This window comes from Elephantulus edwardii, unplaced genomic scaffold (genome assembly GCF_000299155.1).
Source record: "Elephantulus edwardii isolate Elephantulus edwardi_28Jun2011 unplaced genomic scaffold, EleEdw1.0 scaffold00028, whole genome shotgun sequence".
Classification (NCBI taxonomy): domain Eukaryota; kingdom Metazoa; phylum Chordata; class Mammalia; order Macroscelidea; family Macroscelididae; genus Elephantulus; species Elephantulus edwardii.
Window position 1 is genome coordinate 3,734,013 of NW_006399778.1, and position 20,934 is coordinate 3,754,946.

The following is a 20,934-nucleotide window of genomic DNA, read 5'->3' on the forward strand; positions in this document are numbered from 1 at the left end:
TTGTTGTGTACCATCGAGGCAGAACCAACTCACAGTGGACCCTCCAGTGGGTTTTCAGAGGCAGTTTAATCTCATGGGAGGAGATTATCCATCTTTCTCCCATGAAGTAGCTATTGGATTAGAACTGTGTACCTTTGGGATGGCAGCACAGCTCCTTAACACTAAGCCACCAGAGCTCCCTTCTTTAGCCTTGGAAATTCTCTAAATTCTACTGTGAATGTTAGAGTCACTGTACGTTGGAATCAACTCAATAAAACATCTGGTTTTTGGTTTCTGGAAAGGGAGTTATGAGTGAAGGAGGAAGTTTGTAGCAGGAGGAAGAGGATGATGGCAAGGTTAGGCTTATTCCTCCAAGAATGATTTTATTTTGTTTTAATATAATAAATATAGGAAAACACATTGATTCAACAATTTCTGCATGTACAATGCATTGGTATGGGTTATATTTTTGAAGTTGTGTGACCATTCTTCATTTATTTTTTGGAATTGTTTCACTATCTTTAGCACTCTCTCCTGACTAAACTTCTCATCTCACCTTTGTAATTGCTGTTATCCTGTTTGATCTCTTATAGATCATTTGTTAAAAGAGCACAATCCTCAAATTGAACATTATTTTCTAATTATGCACGACTATTTCATTTAAGGGTGAATTTGGGCATAGTTTCCAGTCAAAGTTTAAAAATTTACTCAGAGTAAAAATTGGAAGGAGGGTCATTTGGCCTCAATAGCACTGAAAAGTCTGGGTTCTGGGAGAATTTGAAGCTCTGTTCCACATTATTCTCCCTTTGATCAAGATCATTCTTGATATCATTTGATCAAATAATTATGTTATCCGAGTCTCATTTAGTTCTTTGAGTATTATGGGAGGAAAGTGGTTATTTATGAAGGCAACCTCCAAGATTTCTCTAAACTAGCACTTCTCAGTATAAACTCCTTAAAAAACTGCCGGAATGATGTTGCCTTAGTTTTCCCAAAAAGAGAGCATGAAGCAAAGTTTAAATGCTAAAACTGTAGTGGGAGGTGCAGTCCTTTGGCAGCTAAAGTAAAAGGGCATGGAAGCTAGGCGGGAGGCAAAAAAGGAAGATAGAAACAAGGCAGAGAAAGAGGAAAGCAAATACAGGTGTCAAATTCCCGCGTTGACCACAGTTTCACTGAGGTACAGTTGATTGCTCAGTTATGTGAGCAGTTCCTGGCAGGTCATGAAGAATCAGAATGAATGCAAGAGAGAGATGTCGGCTGGCTCCTTCTCATCTCCTTTCTTTCATGGCTGACCTTTGTGTCACATAGTACTCATTCACCTGAACGTTCAGGTTGCATCACTCAGCCCCTTTGAGGAGCTCTTGAGGAACTATATTGCACACCACGCTTACTATGTGGTGGTTCAGCCAAGTCTGGAAGAGATGCAAGCATCCACAGCTTCTGTGGTCCAGCTGGGTCAGTCATGGGTGCTGGAGCTGCTGCTGTCAGGGCAGTGGTCACAACGATGTTATGCTGGAGCCCAAACTCACTCCAGGGAATGCTAACATAGCACCAGTACTAAAAGTTAAAAGGATGATAAAACCACAGCATCATCCAGGCTTTCCAAAGTCAAAGGTCTTGGAGAAAGACAAGAATAAAAAGTCTGAGGCAATATGAGTCTAATATACAATAGTCCATATACATTTGGCAGGGGGAAGCTCTAGTAGCCTAGTGGTAAGAAGTGCTGCCATCCCAAAGGTATCCATCAGCTGCTCCATGGGAGAAAGATAAGCCATCTCCTCCTATACAACTAACCATCTCTGAAAACCCACAGGTGGGTTAGCTGTTAGTTGGTTCTGATTCAATGGCACACACCAACAACAACATACATTTGTGGAACACTATTATCTGACTGAGATAACTCATAATAACAAATGAAGGGCTATGAGAAATCCTACCGTCAAAAACAAAAAACCTCCAAGGAGAGTGGTTAACTTTTGTTGTTGTTGTTCTTAGTTGCTGTTTCATTGGCTCTAACTTCTTTTTGTTATTGCTATATATTGTCAAATACAGTACAACTCATAGTGACCTTATTGTTGTTAAGTGCTGTCAAGTCATAGACAACTCAGAGCGACCCTATGAATGCAAGACCTGAACACTTGTATAACTTTTATCATTTCTCTGAGTTCATAGAGTTTCCAGAGGCAAGCCATTTCAGAAGTGGATGCCACTCCTGCTTCCAAGCTTGTTTTAATCTGGGAGCTTGACCAACACTGACCACCATGGGTAACCATTATTGCATATAACACAGTGTCACAGTGTTTAGCATCATAGCAATCACAAGTTACCTCTTTATATCAAACTGACAGACAAGAGCTATACCACTTAGAAGAATGTTTGACCCAAAACAACTAAAATCAAATGTCTTTTTAAATACGAGGCCAAATTAAATAATCTCACACCCAATTGTGAGCAAACATTCCATACCCAAGCCTCAACCAAAATCAGAAAACATATCTTTGTAGAATCCAGCTGCTCCATTCATCTTCCCAAACTGGATTAATGAAAATCCAACTTTTCTTAAGATAAGTACGACAGCCAATCTGACATTGTGCTATCCTGTGCCATCTTTATAATCTTTGACATACTTGAGCCCATTGCTGCAGTCACTGTGTCAATCCATCTCATTGTGAGTCGTCTTCTCCTTTGCTGACTCTTCACTTTTCCAAGCATGATATCCCTTCCCAATAGGAATAACTCCTCTAACAACATGCCCAAAATATTTGAGATGAAATTTCACCATCTTTGCCTTTAAGGAGCACTGTGGCTACACAATCTCCAAGACATACCTGTTTGTTCCTTTGGCAGTCCATGGAATATTCAATACTCTTTGCCAATAACACAATACAGAGGCATCTATTTTTCTTCTGTCATCCTTATTCATTGTCAAGCTCCCAGATGCATAACAGGTGCTTGGAAGACTGTGGCCTGAATCAGACATGTATTAGTCTTTAAAAAAAAAATCATCACTTTTCAGAACTTTGGAGAGGTCCCTGACAGAAGACTTTCCCAATGTTATTAATCTCTTGTCACTTGACTACTGGTCCCCAGAGTGTTGTTGGTCCAAGTAAGATGAAACTGTTAACAATTTCAATTTCTTCTTCACCTATCATGATGTTGGCTATTGAATCAGTGGTAAGGATTTTTGTTTTTTTGATGCTGAGATATAATCCAGGTCAAAGGCTGTGTTACTTGATTTTCTGCAGCAAGTGCCTCAACTCTCCCTCAGTTTCAGCAAGGAAGATTGTATCCTCTGGATAACACAGCTTGTTGATGAGTCTTATTCAAATCCTGATGCCACATTCTTCTTTATAGATACTGTTATTGTGACCCTCCAGGGGGTTTTCAGAGGTAAGTTAATCACATGAGAGGAGACTGTCTGTCTTTCTCCCACAGAACAGCTGGTGGATTTGAACTGCATGCCTTCAGGCTTGCAGTGCAACTTCTTTCCACTAGGCGAGTTCTACATTTGTGTTTTACTGTCTCTGAAAACCCACTGGAGGATCAACTATCAGTCAGTTCCAACTTGACTGTACTCAACAACACAAGATTGTAACAGAAAGAAACAATGAATTGTCTTATGCTCTCTTAATAATCATTGGCATGAATGCGTCCATTGTTGAGATACTGTTTGATCTGCTAACCAAAAGGCAAGCAGTGCAAACTGTCAGCTGATCTGATCTGCTAGCAGTCTCCTCCTGTGAAAATTTACGACCTTGGAAACCCAATGTAGGATGGCCATGAGGCGGAATCAACTCAGTGCTAGTGAGCTTTTGGGCTATGGACTCAACATCCAAATTTTTCAAATGTTATAAATAGAAAACAAAATTGTTGCCATCAACAATTCAGACTCATTTAGTGACCTTCTAGGACAGAGCACAATTGTCCTTAAGGGGTGTACTTTCTATTGGCTCTGGAGGAAGGGCCTTGTTTTTTCTGAGCTTCAACTGAGAGAATCAGAGCCCAGAAAGAGAGAAGAGTCTAACTCCTTGAAATAACTCAGTGCACATCCTGGCTCTTGATTACCTTTCCAAGTTACTGATTACCTGGGAAGCAAGCATATCAGTCTGATAGCTTGTCACTTATCTGGGGGAGGGAGAGGACCGTCACAGTTCTGTAAGCAGTTACAGCTTAAATTCCAGGAAGATATCTAGTTGCAAATAAGGAGATCTCTACTTTGCCACATAAAGGATCCTTCCTGTCCTTGCAAATCAGCACAATGAAGGGTCATAAAAATGGTTTTTGATTAATGGGATTAATAACATGCTGCATGAGAGGAACTAATTTCAAGGGGGTACTCCAAAAATCCTTAATACTGTATCCCAAAATAACCAGAGAGAGTTTATTTCCACCACCACCACAACCCTTTCCCACCAAACCTTTACTTTGGACTATTTCAGGCATACTGTAGTGAGAACAATGTAATGCACCTTTATGTACGCATCACTTGGTTTCAATGTGTCATCACACGTGGTTCATCTTGCTTGATACAATATGAAATTCTTCTGTGTCAGCCAATTCCTTTTGGTAGAGTGACTCTGTACACTCCTTTCATCTTCTTTTAAGGCTTCTTGGGTCATTTACTTTCCACGCAAAGCATCCTTAAGTATTGAAACTTGAGGCTTGAATTTGTTCTTTAGCTCTTTCAGCTTAAGAAATGTTAAGCGAGTTCGGCCCTTTTGATTTTCTGACTCCAGCTCTTTGCACATTTGATTATAATACTTTGTCTTCCTGCCCTGCCTTTTGAAATCTTCTATTCAGCTCCTTAACTTCTTGATTTATTCCCTTTGCTTTGGCTTCTCAGTGCTCTAGTGCAATATTCAGAGTCTCATCTGACATCCATCTTGGTCTTCTTCCTCTGTCTTTATAATGACTTTTTGCTTTCATTATGGATGATATTCTTGATACTCTCCCACAGCTCAGCTCATCTTTACTCATTCTCAAACCTGTTCTTGAGATGATTTTGAAATTTGAGTGGGATACACTCAAGGTCAAATTTTGGTCCCTGTAGATTTGATTTAATTATCTTTAACTTTAGCTTGAACTTGCTTATAAGTGTGGTCTGTTCCACAATAAGAACCTGGTCTAGTTTTCACAGCTGATATTGAGCTTCTCCAGTGATTCTATCCACAGATGTAATCTATCGGATTCCTATCCATAACATCAGGTGAAATCCATGTGTATAGCCTGTGTTTGCATTTCTTATACAATTTGCAATGAATACATCATTGATTGATTGTACAGAATTATATCATTCTATCTCCAGCTTCATTTCTGTTACCAAGTCCATGTTTTCCAACTACTGATCCTTCTTCTTTGAGCAAGAGCCTACAGTGATAAAAGAAGAAATTCAAGTTGCTCTGAAAGAATTGGCAAAAAGCAAGGCCCCAGGAATTGATGGCATACCAACTGACATATTTCAACAAACAGACGCTGCCTTGGAGGTGCTTACCAAGTTGTGCTAAGAAATCTAGAGGTTAACTACCTGGCCAACTGACTGGAAGAGATTAATATTTGCTCCATTCCAAAGAAAGGTGACCTGTCAGTGCAGAAATTATCAAACAAAAAATATCATTAATATCATAGGCAAGCAAGATTCTGCTGAAAATTATAAATAAATAACAGAGAATTTCCAGATGTGCAGTTTGGGTTTAGAAGAGGTCATGGTGCTAGAGATATTACAGCTAACGTTAGATAGATCTTGGCTGAAAGCAGAGAGTAGCAGAGAAATGTCTATCTGTGTTTCACTGACTATGCAAAGGCATTTGACTATATGAATCACAACAAATTGTGACTGACTCTGAGAAGAATGGGAATCCCAGAACACCTAATTATGCTTATGTGAAACTTATACTTGGACCAGGAGGCAGTCATCAACACAGAGCAAGGAGATACTGCATGGTTCAAAATGGGAAAGGGCGTAAGCCAGGGATGTATCCTCTCACCATACCTTTTCAGTCTACATGCAGAACAGATCATTTGGGAGGCTGGGTTCTATGAGGAAGAATGTGGCATCAGGATTGGAGGAAAACTCATCAACAACCTCTGTTATGCAGGTGACACAACCCTGCTTGCTGAAACTGAGGAGGACCTGAAGTGCTTGCTGCAGAAGGTCAAGGACTGCAGCATTCAATATGCATTGAAGCTCAACGTCAAGAAAACAAAGATTCTCACCACTGGGCCGATGGGCAGCATTATGATAGATGGTGAAGCCATTGAGATTGTTAACAGCTTTAGTTTGTTTGGTTCCACAATCAACACTCTTGGTACCAGCAGCCAGGAAATCAAAAGATGCATTGGTTTGGGAAGGTCTGCTGCCAGGGACCTTTCCAGATTATATAAGAGCAACAATGTTAGTATGGAGACTAAGATGCACCTGATCCAGGCCATAGTCTTCACAATTACTTGCTATGTGTCAGAAAGCTCGACAATGACTAGAGATGATAAAGAATTGATGCCTTTGAGCTGTAGTGCTGGAGAAAAGTATTGAATATACCATGGACTGCTAGAACAAACAGGTTTAGCCTAGAGAGGGTGAGACCAGGTTGCTCCTTGGAGGTATGGATTCTGAAGCTTCATCTGACAAACTTCGGACATGTTGGAAGGAAGAACCAGTCCTTACAGAGGGGCCTTATACTTGTGAGGGTGGAGGAAGAGCATAAGAGAGGAAAACCCTGGATGAGATGGGTTGATTCAGTCACTGGGGTAATGGAGGTAGGTGTGCAGGGTTGGCACAGGATAGAGCAGGGTTCAGAGCTGTTGTATATAGGGTCACTATGAGTTGCAAGCAACTCAACAGCACTGAACAACATATCATACAATAGGGAGCTCTGGTGGAGTAGTCCATAGAAAGTTTCGCTGCTAACCCAAAGGTGGCACCTCTTGGGTGGTTCAAATCTACCAGTGGCTCTGAAGGAGAAAGATGGGCAATCGCCTGTGTTATTTACAGCCTCTGAAAACCTACTGTATATGAGTCAGTTCTGACTCTACAGTAATAGAAAGAAAGAAGATACCATTAATGAGCCATAAATGGTTAAGAACTCAACTAATGGTGGAAAGATTGGCAATTCAAACCCAACCAGAGGTGTCTTGTAACACTGGCCTTCTGAAAAGTCATAGCCTTGAAAATTCCTATGAAGCAATTCTACTCTACACTCATGGGGTTATGAGGAACTGGAACTGACTCAATGGCAAAACAGCAATAAGCTATACAGAATGAACAGTAATTCTACAAAAGCATCAAATAAAGGGAAAGATTTAAAAAATATCAATTCCTAGGCTCCCCCTGAATCAGGCACTAGTTGCACAATGAAGAAATCTGTTTTTAAATAAAAATATTCAGATGATATTGAGGTCTGGGATCTACTGGGAGTCTCTAGGGGAGCCAGGTATAGAAAACAAGCATATTTAGCATTTTCCAGTACCTTGGAGTCTTGGTTAAATAGCTTTTTGGTGAATTAAACTCTCACAAATCTATAAACATGAATAGCTTCAAAGTATTGATGTAAAATAAATCTGCTAAAAATGTTTTCCTTTAAAATAATAAGTATATATAGCAGGATTCAGTATCTAAATATGTATTTAGTTATTTTAATATGATATCCTTGCCTTAAGTGGAACAAGAAGTACATACATTGAGGAAGCATAAATATTTTGCCCTCAAGTAGATTGAACATAACCGATCTGAGCATAGATAGGGCAGAGTCTAAACTGCAATATAGAACTGAGATTGCTCAGTAAAAACTCTTTCTGTGAGGGAGGCCATCTTAGTCCCTCTCCTCTGATTAAAGGACCAGACTACCATTCATTTGACAGCTTTATACTCTGGTGGCTTGAATGTCCCTGTGATACTGGAAGTTATACTGCTGGTTTTTCAAATACCCAGAAGATCCCTCATGGTGGAGATTTCAGTCTGAGGCAAGTTACTTCTGAAAACTGGTCAGTGAAAACTCTATGGATCACAGCAGAATATTGCCCAAAATAGATAGTTCTGGAAGGCTTCAATACACACAGTGGCTGCAACAGACATGAACATCCCAATGATGGTGAAGGTGTGCAGGACCAGCAGTGTTTCATTCTGTTGTGCATGGAGTAGCCTTGAGTTAAAAACATAAGGGATGCTCAGAGCTGAGTGCAAACTGATAGAACTACAAGATATACCCCTCCCTCAAAGAGTTTACAATGTCATGAAGAGTTAATATGAAATGTTATCAGAGATCTCAATGCTCAAACTTTAACAATCCTGTAGGAATCTTGAAAATATGCAGATTATGTCCCCACCTTCCTAGGCTACATGCCCAGAGATTTTGGGCTGGCTGGTTTCATGCAAGAAACGGCAACCTTTATTATACCACCTTCTTCAGGTACCAACAATAATCAGGTAATGCTGAACCAGCTGGTTTTAGACTGGATCTTAAGAAAATCATATCCAGAAACCAGAGAAAGTGGAACGTAAGCCACACAATGGGGACCTAACCTACACAGGTGTAATTTACCATTCTCACTCCTTTTACCTTGTCTCTTACCAAGACCAACTTCTCTTTGGAAAGCACTGGGGAGCTCCTCCTTTTGCTCCAATGATGTAAGCATAGTGCCTTTCTGGTCCTCCACTCTCCTCTGTAAACTATTGTGCTGGCCAAGCTATAACCCTGAAGACAAGGACACATCTAATGATGTCTTGATGATGAGGGAAGTCGTGAAAGGCTGGAATTCCTCAGTGACTGGGATAATTGGGATGGGAGTGTCAGAGACAGTGCGACTGGCACAGGACAGAGCGGAGTTTAGGGCTGTTGTACATAGGGTCGCTATGAGTCGCAGGTGACTCGACGGCACATAACAACAACAACAACAACACAGAGGGCATCCATCAGAGGCCAGACAGAGTTGAGCCCACAAACTCCCAACTCTCAGGGATCTCCATCAGAGAAAGCTGCTTCAAGTCGGTGGGGTCCAAGCTGGCGTGTCTTCTGCTACAGTACCACAATGCACAGCACCTTCTGCCTGTATGGCCCTGGCGTTTATAGGTTCACCTCCTGGGAGGATTCCCGTAAGCCGCTGCCTGAGAGAGAGAGGGAATGAATGGTGATAGTGGTGGTGATGTCAACTCGTCCAGCTGGTGATAGGCAGTGGAACTCAACACCATTCTGTTCAAGTTATTATGTGCCACAGAGTCGCCTGTGACTCATAGGGACCCTATGTACAATAGCTCTGAAGCCTGCCTGTCCTGCCAGTCTCACTGACTATGACACACCTACCCTCACCACCCCTGTTTATGTAGGGATGGACATGAAGCTAGTCCTGTTTGGAGCGCGCAGGAGAGGCGTGGAGAGGATGGGTCTACAGTCAGAACCAGTTCTAAAGAGAGGCAGTGGATCCAGCCTGATGGAGGAGGCATACGCCTGCCCCCAGGCGCCCTCTAGTCTGAAGCGAAGAGACAAACCAAGCCGGAACAGTCTCCTGACTGAGGGTGAAAAACAATCAAGACTGTGGGAACCTCCAGTGTGAACACGGAGGGCTCAGTCCTGGCTTCAGTGGTCCTTATCCTATGCTTGTCCCCAGAGAGCTTAAAGCGAGTCTACAAACCAAGGTCAGTAAACGTTTCTGTGGGAGGCAGCTACCCCCTCTGGAAAGCGTGGGCCCAGGCCTCCTTGGTCCTAACTCGGTAACACCCAGCGACAGAGCTGGGCGGTCAGGCTTTTCATCACAGACCAGGCTGGCTCCTCTGGCCGCAAGGGTGCAGGGGACCGCTGCTGGGGGCAGCGCCGGGGCGCCCTTTGCAGCCGGCCACCCCCCTCCCCCTTCCCCGCGGGCTTTTGCGCACGACGCGCCGCGGGCTGCTTCACACCGGGTGCAGGGGCCGGATAAAGCCCAGCGGGAGCGGGCAAGCCGGTGTGCAGAGAACCAGAGCGCAGTGCGGGTGCCGGGTAGCGGCGGGCTGATCGAGGGAGGCAAGACCCGGGGCGAGCGTGCGGCGGAGCTGGCGGCTGGGGGCGCACGCGCGGGAGCAGCGGGTGGGGCGTGCCGTTATCCTGGAGGCTGAACGCTGGCTGTTCTGGCAGGTGGTCGGCTGCAGGCCGGTTTTCCCGGCAGGTGAGCGCGTGCGCCGTGAGCTTTCCCCGCGCACCTTCGAGGCGCACTCGGCCCGGCAGCTGCTTGCGGCGGCGAGGGGCACCCGCGGGGGCGTATGGAAGCCACGGAGAAGCAGCATCTGTTGGACGGCAGGCCCGAAGCCCGGTAAACCCGGTGAAGGGAGGGAGTTTGCACAGCATCAAACGGACCTCCTCGTTAGCCGTCCCGGCAGTGGACGTTTTGGGCGACACGTTAACTCTAGACCACGCGGCTGGGTGGAGTGAGTTGAAGGAATGGAGAAACCGAAGTGTGGACCGAGAAATCAACCCCTAGAGCTGAGAGCAGATCTTGACCCTATGCCTGCGGGGAAGGGGAGGAGTCTCTTCGGAGCCCCGCCTCTCGCTCAGCTCAGCCTTTTCTCGCAGGCATCCAACCCTGGGGAACCGATTTGTCCCACGAACGCGTTGGAAGGAGTGGAGGAAGTATTCCGGGTGGGCACTTCTCTAGTCTGAGCTCCTCTGGGCTCTGGGCTGATCAGCCCGCCCCTTCTCACCTCTCAGAAGAATCCGTTTCTTAAATCTTCCATATCCTCCAGGCCCAGGAAGGTATCAGGGAAGAGAGGTCGGGCCAGGCTAAGGCCCCAAAACTCCTGGACTGATTATTCCCCCAGCCACCGTCTCCTCATTTCTTAGGCAGAGGTCAGCGTGTACGGAACCATGTGTTGACTAGGAGCACCAAGGCTGGAGAACCAGACTCCCTTACCCATCTCAGAGCTGTTTCCCCTTTCCCTTCTCTCTTACCAGGTCATACACGGGATCTGTATGGCAGGATGCGGCTGGCTGGATCCCTTTGCCATCACCTGGCCTAGACTTGCCAGCCATTGAGCTTGCTGCCCAAAGCAGCCATTACTGCCATGCCCAGAGGGATCCTGGTAGCCACTGTGACCCCAAGAAGCAGCGCGCCCGGCGCCAGCTCTATGCAGCTTCTGCCGTTTGCCTGTTGTTCATGATCGGGGAAGTTGTTGGTAAGAACTTCTGGGTTAACAGGTGTTGCAGCATCAATAATTCAAGACTTTTCTCCTGCATTTTCCCAGTAACATGAATATTGTTATGTACTGTCAAGTCTGAACAGATTCATAGCTGACCCTCCAGCGGCTTTTCAAAGGCAGTAAATCATATGGGAGGAGGCTGCCAATCTTTCTCTTGCAGAGCAGCTGGTGGATTTGAACTGCATTCCCTTAGGTTGGCAATGTAGCTTCTTACCACTAGGCCACCAGAGCTCTCCCTGTGAATATTAATGACCCCATAGATTGAATACTCATCATACTCAGCCCTGTATGTTCACATTACCTCATGCAGTCTTTACAAACCTCATATTGTCATATGGATACTGTTTGTTCTATTTAGAAAAAAAGGAAATGGAGGCATATTATAGTTAAGGAACTTTTCCAAGATCACATGGAATTAATGAATGAAAGCCTGAATGCCTAAAAGAGATTGTTCTTCAGCATCTACTTATTTATGATGTCATTCTTATTTCATGGACATGGAAGCTTAGGCTCAAGAGAGGAAGTCACTTACCCATGGTTAGCTAATGAATGGAGAAGTCTTGAACCTGTGGTCTCTCCACTGAACACACCGCCTGGGAGCACTGGCTTCTTGGGGAGCTGATGAAGACCATTCTCCTTGTCCTTTCCCTGTAGGTGGGTACCTGGCACATAGTCTGGCTATCATGACCGATGCAGCTCACCTCCTTACCGACTTTGCCAGCATGCTCATCAGCCTCTTCTCCCTCTGGATGTCCTCCCGGCCAGCCACTAAAACCATGAACTTCGGCTGGCAGCGAGCTGGTGAGGGCCTTAGTCAGGCTAGAGATGGGCTTAGGGGAGGGGGCAAATCAGGATATGGGTTCTCAGATGGCTGCAATTGGCAGAGCCCTCAGTGACGCCAGAAGGGGTGTACTGGGTGGGGGACTAGGATATAACCTAATTAGGGTCTCTGTTCTCTGGGAACTCCCAGGGCAGAAGAGGTCACCTTCCTGAGAAATGCAAGGGTCATACTTGAAGAGCAAATGATTCTGTACCTAATACCATGGAGCAGTTTTAGAGGGAGGGAAAGGTCCCCAAAGCTTTCATGAAGCCAACAGGCTTCAGACCCTCTATAATTCACCTCACTAGAAAGCTCTGATGGTGTACTCAATGGGGGGTTGTGCTGTTAACCCAAATGAGGCACCTCTTTGGCTGTTTGAATCCACCAGCAGCTTCAAGGAAAAGTGATGGGCAGTCTCTTTCCATACAATTAATAGCCTCTGAAAGCCTGCTAGAGGATCAGCTTTGAATTTGTCCTGACTCTAAGGCAAAGAGATTGGGGAGGTTTTTGTTTGTGTCTTTTTTAAAAAGTAATTCATCTCTTGGCTGCACAGTCATTACGTTTTTGGTTTTTGTGGGTTTGTTTGGTTTTTTGTAATTTTTAAATTGTGATTTTCACAAAATTTTACAGAAAAATTGGATTTTCATTCATTCATTGTTGCACATTTTCCTTCCTACTGCCAACCCCAGTTCACTTGGGGGGGAAAAAATCATTCATTGTTGCATAATTCCAACTCTTGCACCCCTCTCCCAGGTTCACTTTGCTATGCACCTCTTATTTTGGACTGTTGTCATACAGATAATACCTAATCATATATTCCTCTGAAACAGTTCTTTCCTTCATCTGTTCCAAAGTAGTGCTCATTATTTATCCTCTCTTTTCTTGGACCTCCCCCAACCCTCATGTCAATTCTGTTATATAACAATGGTTTTATACAGTATTTGTCTTTTTTGAGACTAAGATATTTCACTCTCTATAATGTCCTCCAGAGTCCCTCATTATATATAATATTTTGAGTTCCTTGTTTTCAGTGCTGTATAGTATTCCATTGTGTGAGTATTCCATTGTGTGAATATACCATCGTTTTTTCTATACATTCATTTGTTAATCGGCACTTGAACTGCTTCCATCTCTTTGCTATTGTGAATAACATAGCATTAAACATTGGTGTGCATTTATCTGTTTGAGTGGCAGCTCTGTTTTCTTTAGGGTATATATTCCTAGAATTCTGGTGGCCTAGTGGTAAGAAACTGCTCTGCAATGCCAAGGGTATGCATTTAAAATCCAACAGCTGCTCTACAGAAGGGTGAGCAATTTCCTTCTGTGCAATTAACTGCCTCTGAAAACTCTCTGGAGGGTCAACTATGGGTCAATTCTGACTTGAAGGTACACAACCCATAAACCTAGTAGTGGAATTTCTGGGTCAAATGGTATTTCTATTTCCAATTTTTTTAAAATAAAGTTTTTATTTTAAACTGGTTTGCTTACAAAGTTCATGTACATTGTTTTTCACAGTGGATCTTTCCATTTACCCACCCCTATTTCTAACTTTTTGAGAAAGCACCATACCTCCTTCCATAGTGGTGCCCCATTTTACACTCCCACCAGCAGTGAATAAGGCTTCCAATCTCTCATTTGTTGTTTGCTGCTCTGTTGAACTTTGGTATAGTTCCTGGAGTGAGATGGTATTCATAGTTGTTTTGATTTGCATCTCTCTGAGAACTAGGGATTTGGAACATTTCTTTGTGTATTTATTTGCTGTCTGAATGCCTGTTTTGTTGAAATGTCTGTTCATATCCTCTGCCCATTTTGTGACTAAGTTTTTCACTATTTTCTTTTTGAGGTGTTGGAGTATTCTAGAAATTTTAGATATGAGCCCCTTATCAGATATGTCATTACCAATATTTCCCCCTCAGCCTGTGGCTTTCCTTTTTGCCCTGTTGGAGAAGGTGTTTTTTTGGTTTTTTTTTATGTGCTCCTTGGAGGCAAGGATTCTGAGGCTTCGTCTGACATACTTTGGACATGTTGTAAGGAGGGACAGGTCCTTGGAGAGGGACATCATGCTTGGGAGGGTGGAGGGACAGCACAGGAGAGGAAGACCCTCTATGAGGTGGATTGATTCAGTGACTGGGGTAATCAGGATGGGTGTGTCAGAGGCAGTGCGATTGGCACAAGATAGAGCAGGGTTTAGGGCTGTTGTACATAGGGTTGCTATGAGTCACAAGTGACTCGACGGCACATAACAACAACAACAGAGTTTTTCATGGCTGGTGACTTGATAAACCCTTGGTCTTATAACCTTGGCTCAGGAACTCACTGCTCCAGAGAAAGGAAGGGTAACTCATCATGCCTGAATTTCTCTCTGGTCTTTGACTCAAGGGGAGACTTGTTTCAGTTGGAGAGAGGGATGGCCTGTGAATTAGCAGCCTTCTCAGGCAGGCAACTGCCACAGCTAGGCAGGGTCCAAAGGGTCTGCAGCTCAAGTATTGGCTCTTGAGTTGGGCCTAGGGTACCAAGGTGGTGTTTGGGAAGGCAATGGCTTCACCTATGGGATTGGTGCCCCTGGCACAGAACAGCAGGGTGGAAGCAGACTGGTCTCGTGCAACAGCATGGTCAGTCTAATGCAGCAGCTCACAGTCATTTTTCTCTTGAATGATGGCCTAGCCTCTCTCCTCAGGAGCTTCAGTTTGCCAGCTGAGCAATGGGTATATATTGTGACAAGTCTTTTTTCTTCCATATATATGTATTTTTAACATGTCAAAATGTTGTTGTTATGTTCCATCGAGTTGGAACCACTCGAATTGGTCCTCTGGTGGATATTCAGAGGCTATAAATCACATGAGAGGAGATTGCCTATCTTTCTTCTAAGGAGCAGCTAGTGGATTCAGACTGTATACCAATAAATAGATTGATCCAAATGAGTCAAGTTCCTTCTACCTCTGACATCCTCTGATCTGTGAGTGGCAGGGTAAGTTGCAATAGCTGTACCAGTTATTTCCTTAGTGGAGCCCAGTAGCACAAGATCTGAGGAGAAGGTGGTTGTAAAGGGACAGGGAGGCCTCCTCAGTGCTAGGACCACACACTCTGAGGTTGGTATTGGGGGGTCTGGTTCTTCCTCAGAGATCCTGGGAGCCCTGTTGTCTGTGTTATCCATCTGGGTCGTGACTGGGGTGCTGGTGTACTTGGCAGTGGAGCGGCTAATGTCTGGGGACTATGAGATTGAAGGGGGAACTATGCTGATCACATCGGGCTGCGCTGTGGCTGTGAACATCATGTGAGTATAGCCTCAGTTACCTCGCAAGCCTTCATCCCCTTACCTTTCGCACACATACCCCCTTGCCTGCTCTTTGGACTGTCCAGCACAGAACACAGTGACAGGATTTCCCCAAAGGTCTGGCCGCTAACACCTGGAACACCTGGGTCTTTTTAAGGCCTTGGCCAAGGTCATCTGGTGCTACAAATCTGGAGCATCATCAATTCTTTTCCCTTCCTCTTTTACATGTCAGTGATGTGAGGGGGCAAGAATCTAGATCCTGCCGCAATAGGGGTCCCTGAGGTCCAAATAGAACCCAATCCTTTCAAGCTGACATTCTGGAATTTGGTCTCCCTGGGTGGCAATGATGTGTTGAGCACTGTTGTCTAACAGAGGCTTTTTTTCTCCCCTCCTCAGTGGCCTTAGATAAGCCACTTCCCCTCTCTAGGCCTCAGCTCTTCCATCTGTGAAATGGGGGTATGAACTAGGTGACCTCCATGATACCATCCCACTCTGAGAATCTATATTAGGCCAGCAGTGTGCTGAGACTTAGCCTGGCACTGGGTCTGAGCCCTTCCCCCTGTGACACTTGGAACCAAAACCATGTGACCTGGGTCCCTCACATGGCCAGGGGGACCATGCAGAATCTGGGAGGTAGAGGGTGTTTTTGCCCCACAGGGAAGCCAGCCATGATGATGACCCCTGCCTCCTACTCCAGTGAGCCCCTCCGCTTGGTCTCCACTTCTGTAGAATGGGGCTGCTGCTTCATCAATCCGGCCATGGGCACAGCCATGACACCAGCGAACAGCAGGAGAATCCTAGCGTTCGAGCTGCTTTTGTCCATGTGACTGGGGACTTGCTGCAGAGTTTGGGCGTCCTGGTGGCAGCCTATATTTTATACTTCAAGGTCAGAGCTGGGCGCAGAGGGAGGTGGGTCAGGGGACAGGAGAATGTAGATCATCTAGACACTCCTCACAGGACCCTGACCTGGTTCTTGCCCCTTCCAAGCTCTGGGTACAAGAGTTGGGAGAGAGAAAGAACTAGCATTTATCCAAAACCTCCCATATACCAAGTGTCAGCACTTGGGGTCTTCATGATAACCCTAAAGGGTAGGTGGTGGTGTTTCCTGTAGCTCAGAGAAGTTGATGTCCTGCTCTGTGTCACACAGCTGGTTCGCATGTGGAGTCACACTCAAACCAGGGCTGTGCATTGTTAAAGCCCTGCACATTGCTCATCAAATGGATAGGAAAGGGCCGGGTATTGCAGGGAGGCCTGGATTTGAAGCCTAACTTCACTCCTTGCTTCTCATATAAACTGACGAAGTAATTTCCCCTCCTTAAACCTCAATTCTCCATCAGTTAGTGGGGATATGGGACCAAATGATATCAAAGGTTCCTTTTGGCTCTGCCCAGGCTCTAGTCCTTTGGGCAACAAGAGTGGAAGACACAATGCCTTACCCTACATTGTGGTCTGCCTGCTTGCCCCTCAGAATGTGGATTAAAGGGCAGACACCTCAGAGCAGGGCCAGTGTGAGGCTGGTGCCCAGCCTGCTGAGAGCCCCTCTTCCTGCTCCTCTGCTGGGAGGAGGGGAGGGCAGAAGCTGGACTATTAGGTGATGAACCTCAGCTTTGCTGTCCTCTATTTCTGTAGCCAGAGTACAAGTATGTGGACCCTATCTGCACCTTCCTCTTCTCCTTCCTGGTCCTGGGGACAACATTGACCATCCTGAGAGATGTGGTCCTGGTGCTGATGGAAGGTAACTCAGGCTTGGGCTGCCTTTTGGCTCTTGGCACTCCAGATCTAATCATCTTCAACTTAAGAATATGTGGTGTGAAGGTCAGGATTCTGGCACACTGGTAGTGAAGCCATGGTCTGAAGCCGGGCATAAGCTGGGAAACCTTATGGGATACAGAGCCAATCTTAGCATTCGGTTGAGCCCTCAGATGTGGCAGTTCCTGGCAGTGTCCCCTTGGCCTACACATTCCCTTCCCCAGCTGCTGACTGTCCCAAACGGTGCTACCTCCCCTGTTAGAAGTCTTTCTCCTGCCTGGTCAGGTGGCTTCAAGGTGATGTATGTGGCATCTGTCACTCCATACACCTTGGTCCCCTCTAGCCTTCTTACAGGCACAGGGACTGTGGCAAGGGTGGTGCCTCCATTGCACAGCGACTGAGAGTCAGAAGAGGATAATGAGTCTTGGAAAAGCCTTGAACCACTCCCAGCTCAAGCCTTTTCCATAACATCTCAGGGACCGGACTATGTATGTCCCTCTCCTTTGTGGGCTGTGGGAGGAAGGTGTTATTTGAGGGAGTTATTTCATTGTGGAAAATGGCCTCTCTTGAGTACCTTTTCTTGTGCCTGAGAGCCTTCATCCTACCAGGGTCATGGGTGACCCTGCTGGGTGTTGGTGTGACTCCACGTCAGTGCTTTTTCTCCAAGAGTCTGATTGACCCAGACAGCAGTAGTGGTGATGGTGATACTGTTGATGATACCCAGAGTCCCTTCCTTCCATTCAAAGACAATCTATTGAGCATCTGCTATGGTCCAAGTGATGGGGATACAATGGTAAATAAAACAAACTTCCCTGGCAGTCCTCTGGCAATTTCCATTTTAAAATAGGAGACAGATTATATATTTACAAACATGATCATGTCAAATAGTGTCATTTGTGAAGAGGAAAATATAATGACGGAGCATTTGAGCATTTGGGAAGTGGGGTCACCATCAGATCAGTTGACTAAGGAGTTGGCTCTGAGCAGGTGATGGTTTATAAGCAGGAACCAGCTCTGCACACAGATGGAATGGGCAGGAAGGAGCTGTCCCCTTCCAGACTCTGCCCTGGCTCTCTCCTCAGGGACCCCCAAGGGCATTGACTTCACCGCTGTACGAGATCTGCTGCTGTCAGTAGAGGGGGTGGAAGCCCTGCACAGCCTGCACATCTGGGCTCTGACCGTGACCCAGCCTGTGCTGTCTGTCCACATTGCCATTGGTGAGTGGCTGGGCACACCTGGGGCAGGGATGGAGGAGAGAGATAGCCAATCACCTAGGACCTTTCCTGATGGGTCCTCCGGTCCCAGAGTCTTACAGTGTCCATGCACTGAAGCTGGTACCACATTGAGTGCATGATTCCATTTGATCATCACAACCTCATTTATAGCTGAAGAAAGGGAGGGTGGGGCGAGTATAAGAAAGTCATTTGTCCAGGCTTTCACTGCCAGTCAAGTGGCAGAAGAAGGCATGTCCCAATCGCAAGCCCAGCTCTGTCAGTGTCTTGCTGGGTTAAGGAACTACGACTGCTCTGTGTGTGAGTCGAGTCTGGGGCCTTCTTAGTGTTCATGGTCCACTTTCCTGCCCTACTGGAGCTAGAGGTAAGGTATGAGGTTGAGGATACTGAGAGACAAGGTGAATAATTCCCTGGTGCCTGACCTGTCCTCCTGGCCTCCAGCTCAGAATGCAGATGCCCAGGCTGTGCTGAAGGCGGCCAGCACCCAGCTCCAGGGGAAGTTCCACTTCCACACAATGACCATCCAGATTGAAAACTACTCTGAGGACATGAAGGAATGTCAGAAGTGCCAAGGCCCCTCAGACTGACTGCCTGGCCGGGCACCAATTGGGGCATGGACAGCATCTGCAGGTGGCAGGACTAAGTATCGTCAAGGCTCAGCCAGGATACTGCAACTCTGGCTGCTTTATAAACCAGGTCCCCTCCTGGCCTCCAGCCCAAGTTCTCTGTGAAGGAAGCCTTGTACCACTCCAGGAGCAGGGTCCTTCCCTTGCCTCCCACTCGGCAGGTGTTAAATCCAGGGTGGCCTGCTCGTCCAGTTCCTGCACTTGCTGCTGGTGGAGGTGGATTTGGGCATCATCCTGAACTAATGCTGCCTTAGCCTTAGGAGCTGGCAAAGCAAGGAACATGGGTGGAGAATGGAACGGGAGGGCTTTATCATTCCTTAGCCTACCTACCTCATTTTTCATCTCAGCTGTAGCATGCCTGGCTTCTGTTTTATGGGTCTGTATAGAATCCCAGAAACAGAGCCCTTTCCTTCTGCCTATAACAGCATCATTGATGGGGGCCATGTGGGTTGGGGTGTTATAAGGATCCCACACTCTAAGTGAGAAGTCAAGGGCACCTGAGATCTCTCTTTGCCTTACTTACTTTAGCTGTAAGCCAAACAGGTCCCTTTCCTGGAGAGACTAGATCTCCTACTAGGACTGACTTGAGTTTCCTCCTTCCTTATTCCCCCAGTCCAGGAAGCTGGGCCATCATCAAGATGCCCTTGCTTCAAGTGGATGGGAGGTCACAGGGATTTCAATGTGTGTCTCCCCTTGTAGCCTTGCAGCCCTGGGCTACTTATCCCCTGAGAGTGTCCCAGGGATCAGGAACCTGAAATAAGATGATACCTGTACCAGTTCTGTCTTCAATATAGCCTGACCTGGCAGAACCCCGGAATGGAGGACAGATGGAGGGTGGACACAGGACAGGGTCCAACCAGGACAGGCTTCCTAAATGCTGGATGTGAAGATTCAGGAATTAGAGAATGGCTTGGGCTTTCAGATGCAAGAGGGGAATGCTGTCTTCAATCTTACAGAGACATAAGCCCAGTCATCAGATAGCCCCAAGTCTCTCCTCATATAAGCTAGTCACTAAGGAATGCAGGCAATTAATGTGTTCGGCTGCTAACTGAAAGATTGGAAGTTTGGGTCCACCTAGTGGCATCTTGGAAGGAAGGCCTGGTGCTTGACTTGCAAAAAAAACCCCAGCCCTTAAAAACCCAGTGGAACAGTTCTGCTGACATTAATGGGTCACCATGTGTCCGTATGCTGCTGGGGATGGCAAAAGGCCTTAGGTAAGTCAGCCCTTTTAAGGCTGTTACTCCTGTTTGTACATGAGAATCCTAACATCTACCTCACAGGGTTGTTGTGAGGCTACAGCCAATGTGTGTGATGTCCCTGGTGGATGAAGGAAGTGGTTACTTGTATCATTACCCAGGAATGGGGGATCTGTGGGGCTCTTGGCCAAGTGGGCTTCCCCGTCTTCCTGTGAGTGTTCCTTGATTCTGCTTTGACTCGTGGGAGGGGAGAACATGAGAACGGCCACCCTCTCTAAGCCTCTCTCTTCCCATTTGTAAAATGGACTTCAGTGCCTTTCCAGCACTGTTTCCAGGGACTGCCTGTGATCAAGGTCAAGATTTTGACGGGCCTGGGAAACCAAGTTCTGGAGCTCTGCCTACTGACAGTCATCAAAGAGATGCTGATTGGTTCCTAGAGAGAATAACCCTAAGATAACCAGAAGTTTTGAGTATAAGTCAGTTGGATTCAAGTTGAGCCTGTGTGTGCTGTCTTTATTGACAAATGTGCAACAATGAATGAATGAAAACCCAACTTCTCTGTAAACTTTGATTAAAATCACAATTGAAATAAAAAATTTTATTATTAACAAAGAGATCTCATTGCCATCCCCAGTTTACATAGATGAGGAAATGAGGCTCAGAGATGGCGCTGCCTGTACTGTCACAGTCAGTGAGGCAGGGCTGCCTTCCACCTCCCTCTCGGCTATGCCTACAGCAGGGCTGGGGCCTCCTCTGGGCCCCTGGGCCTGGCAGTGCCCTTCTTGGGGAAGGCCAGGCCTTGGCTGTTCAGTGGCCTGGGTGCTGTAGCTGCACTGAGGGGCGGGGAAAGTTGCTGCTTTCTCTGGCTGGACCTGGCACTGGCTGAGCGCTTCCTCACTAACT

General features: G+C 46.0%; 1 protein-coding gene across 2 annotated transcripts; it reads left to right on the forward strand.

The window, feature by feature from the left end:
• Window positions 1-10,201: 10,201 nt before the first annotated feature.
• On the forward strand, window positions 10,202-18,921 carry SLC30A2 (solute carrier family 30 (zinc transporter), member 2). 2 transcript variants are annotated; one of them, XM_006883494.1, is made up of 8 exons: window positions 10,202-10,251; window positions 10,890-11,110; window positions 11,789-11,935; window positions 15,075-15,228; window positions 15,958-16,114; window positions 16,858-16,963; window positions 18,060-18,194; window positions 18,651-18,921. In XM_006883494.1, the coding sequence occupies exons 1-8, from the start codon at window positions 10,202-10,204 to the stop codon at window positions 18,794-18,796; spliced, it is 1,116 nt and encodes a 371-aa protein (XP_006883556.1). In that variant the 3' UTR covers window positions 18,797-18,921. The 2 variants fall into 2 exon arrangements, with proteins under 2 accessions (XP_006883556.1, XP_006883557.1); XM_006883495.1 differs by lacking the exon at window positions 11,789-11,935 and having other exon boundaries at window positions 18,651-18,796.
• Window positions 18,922-20,934: the final 2,013 nt, after the last annotated feature.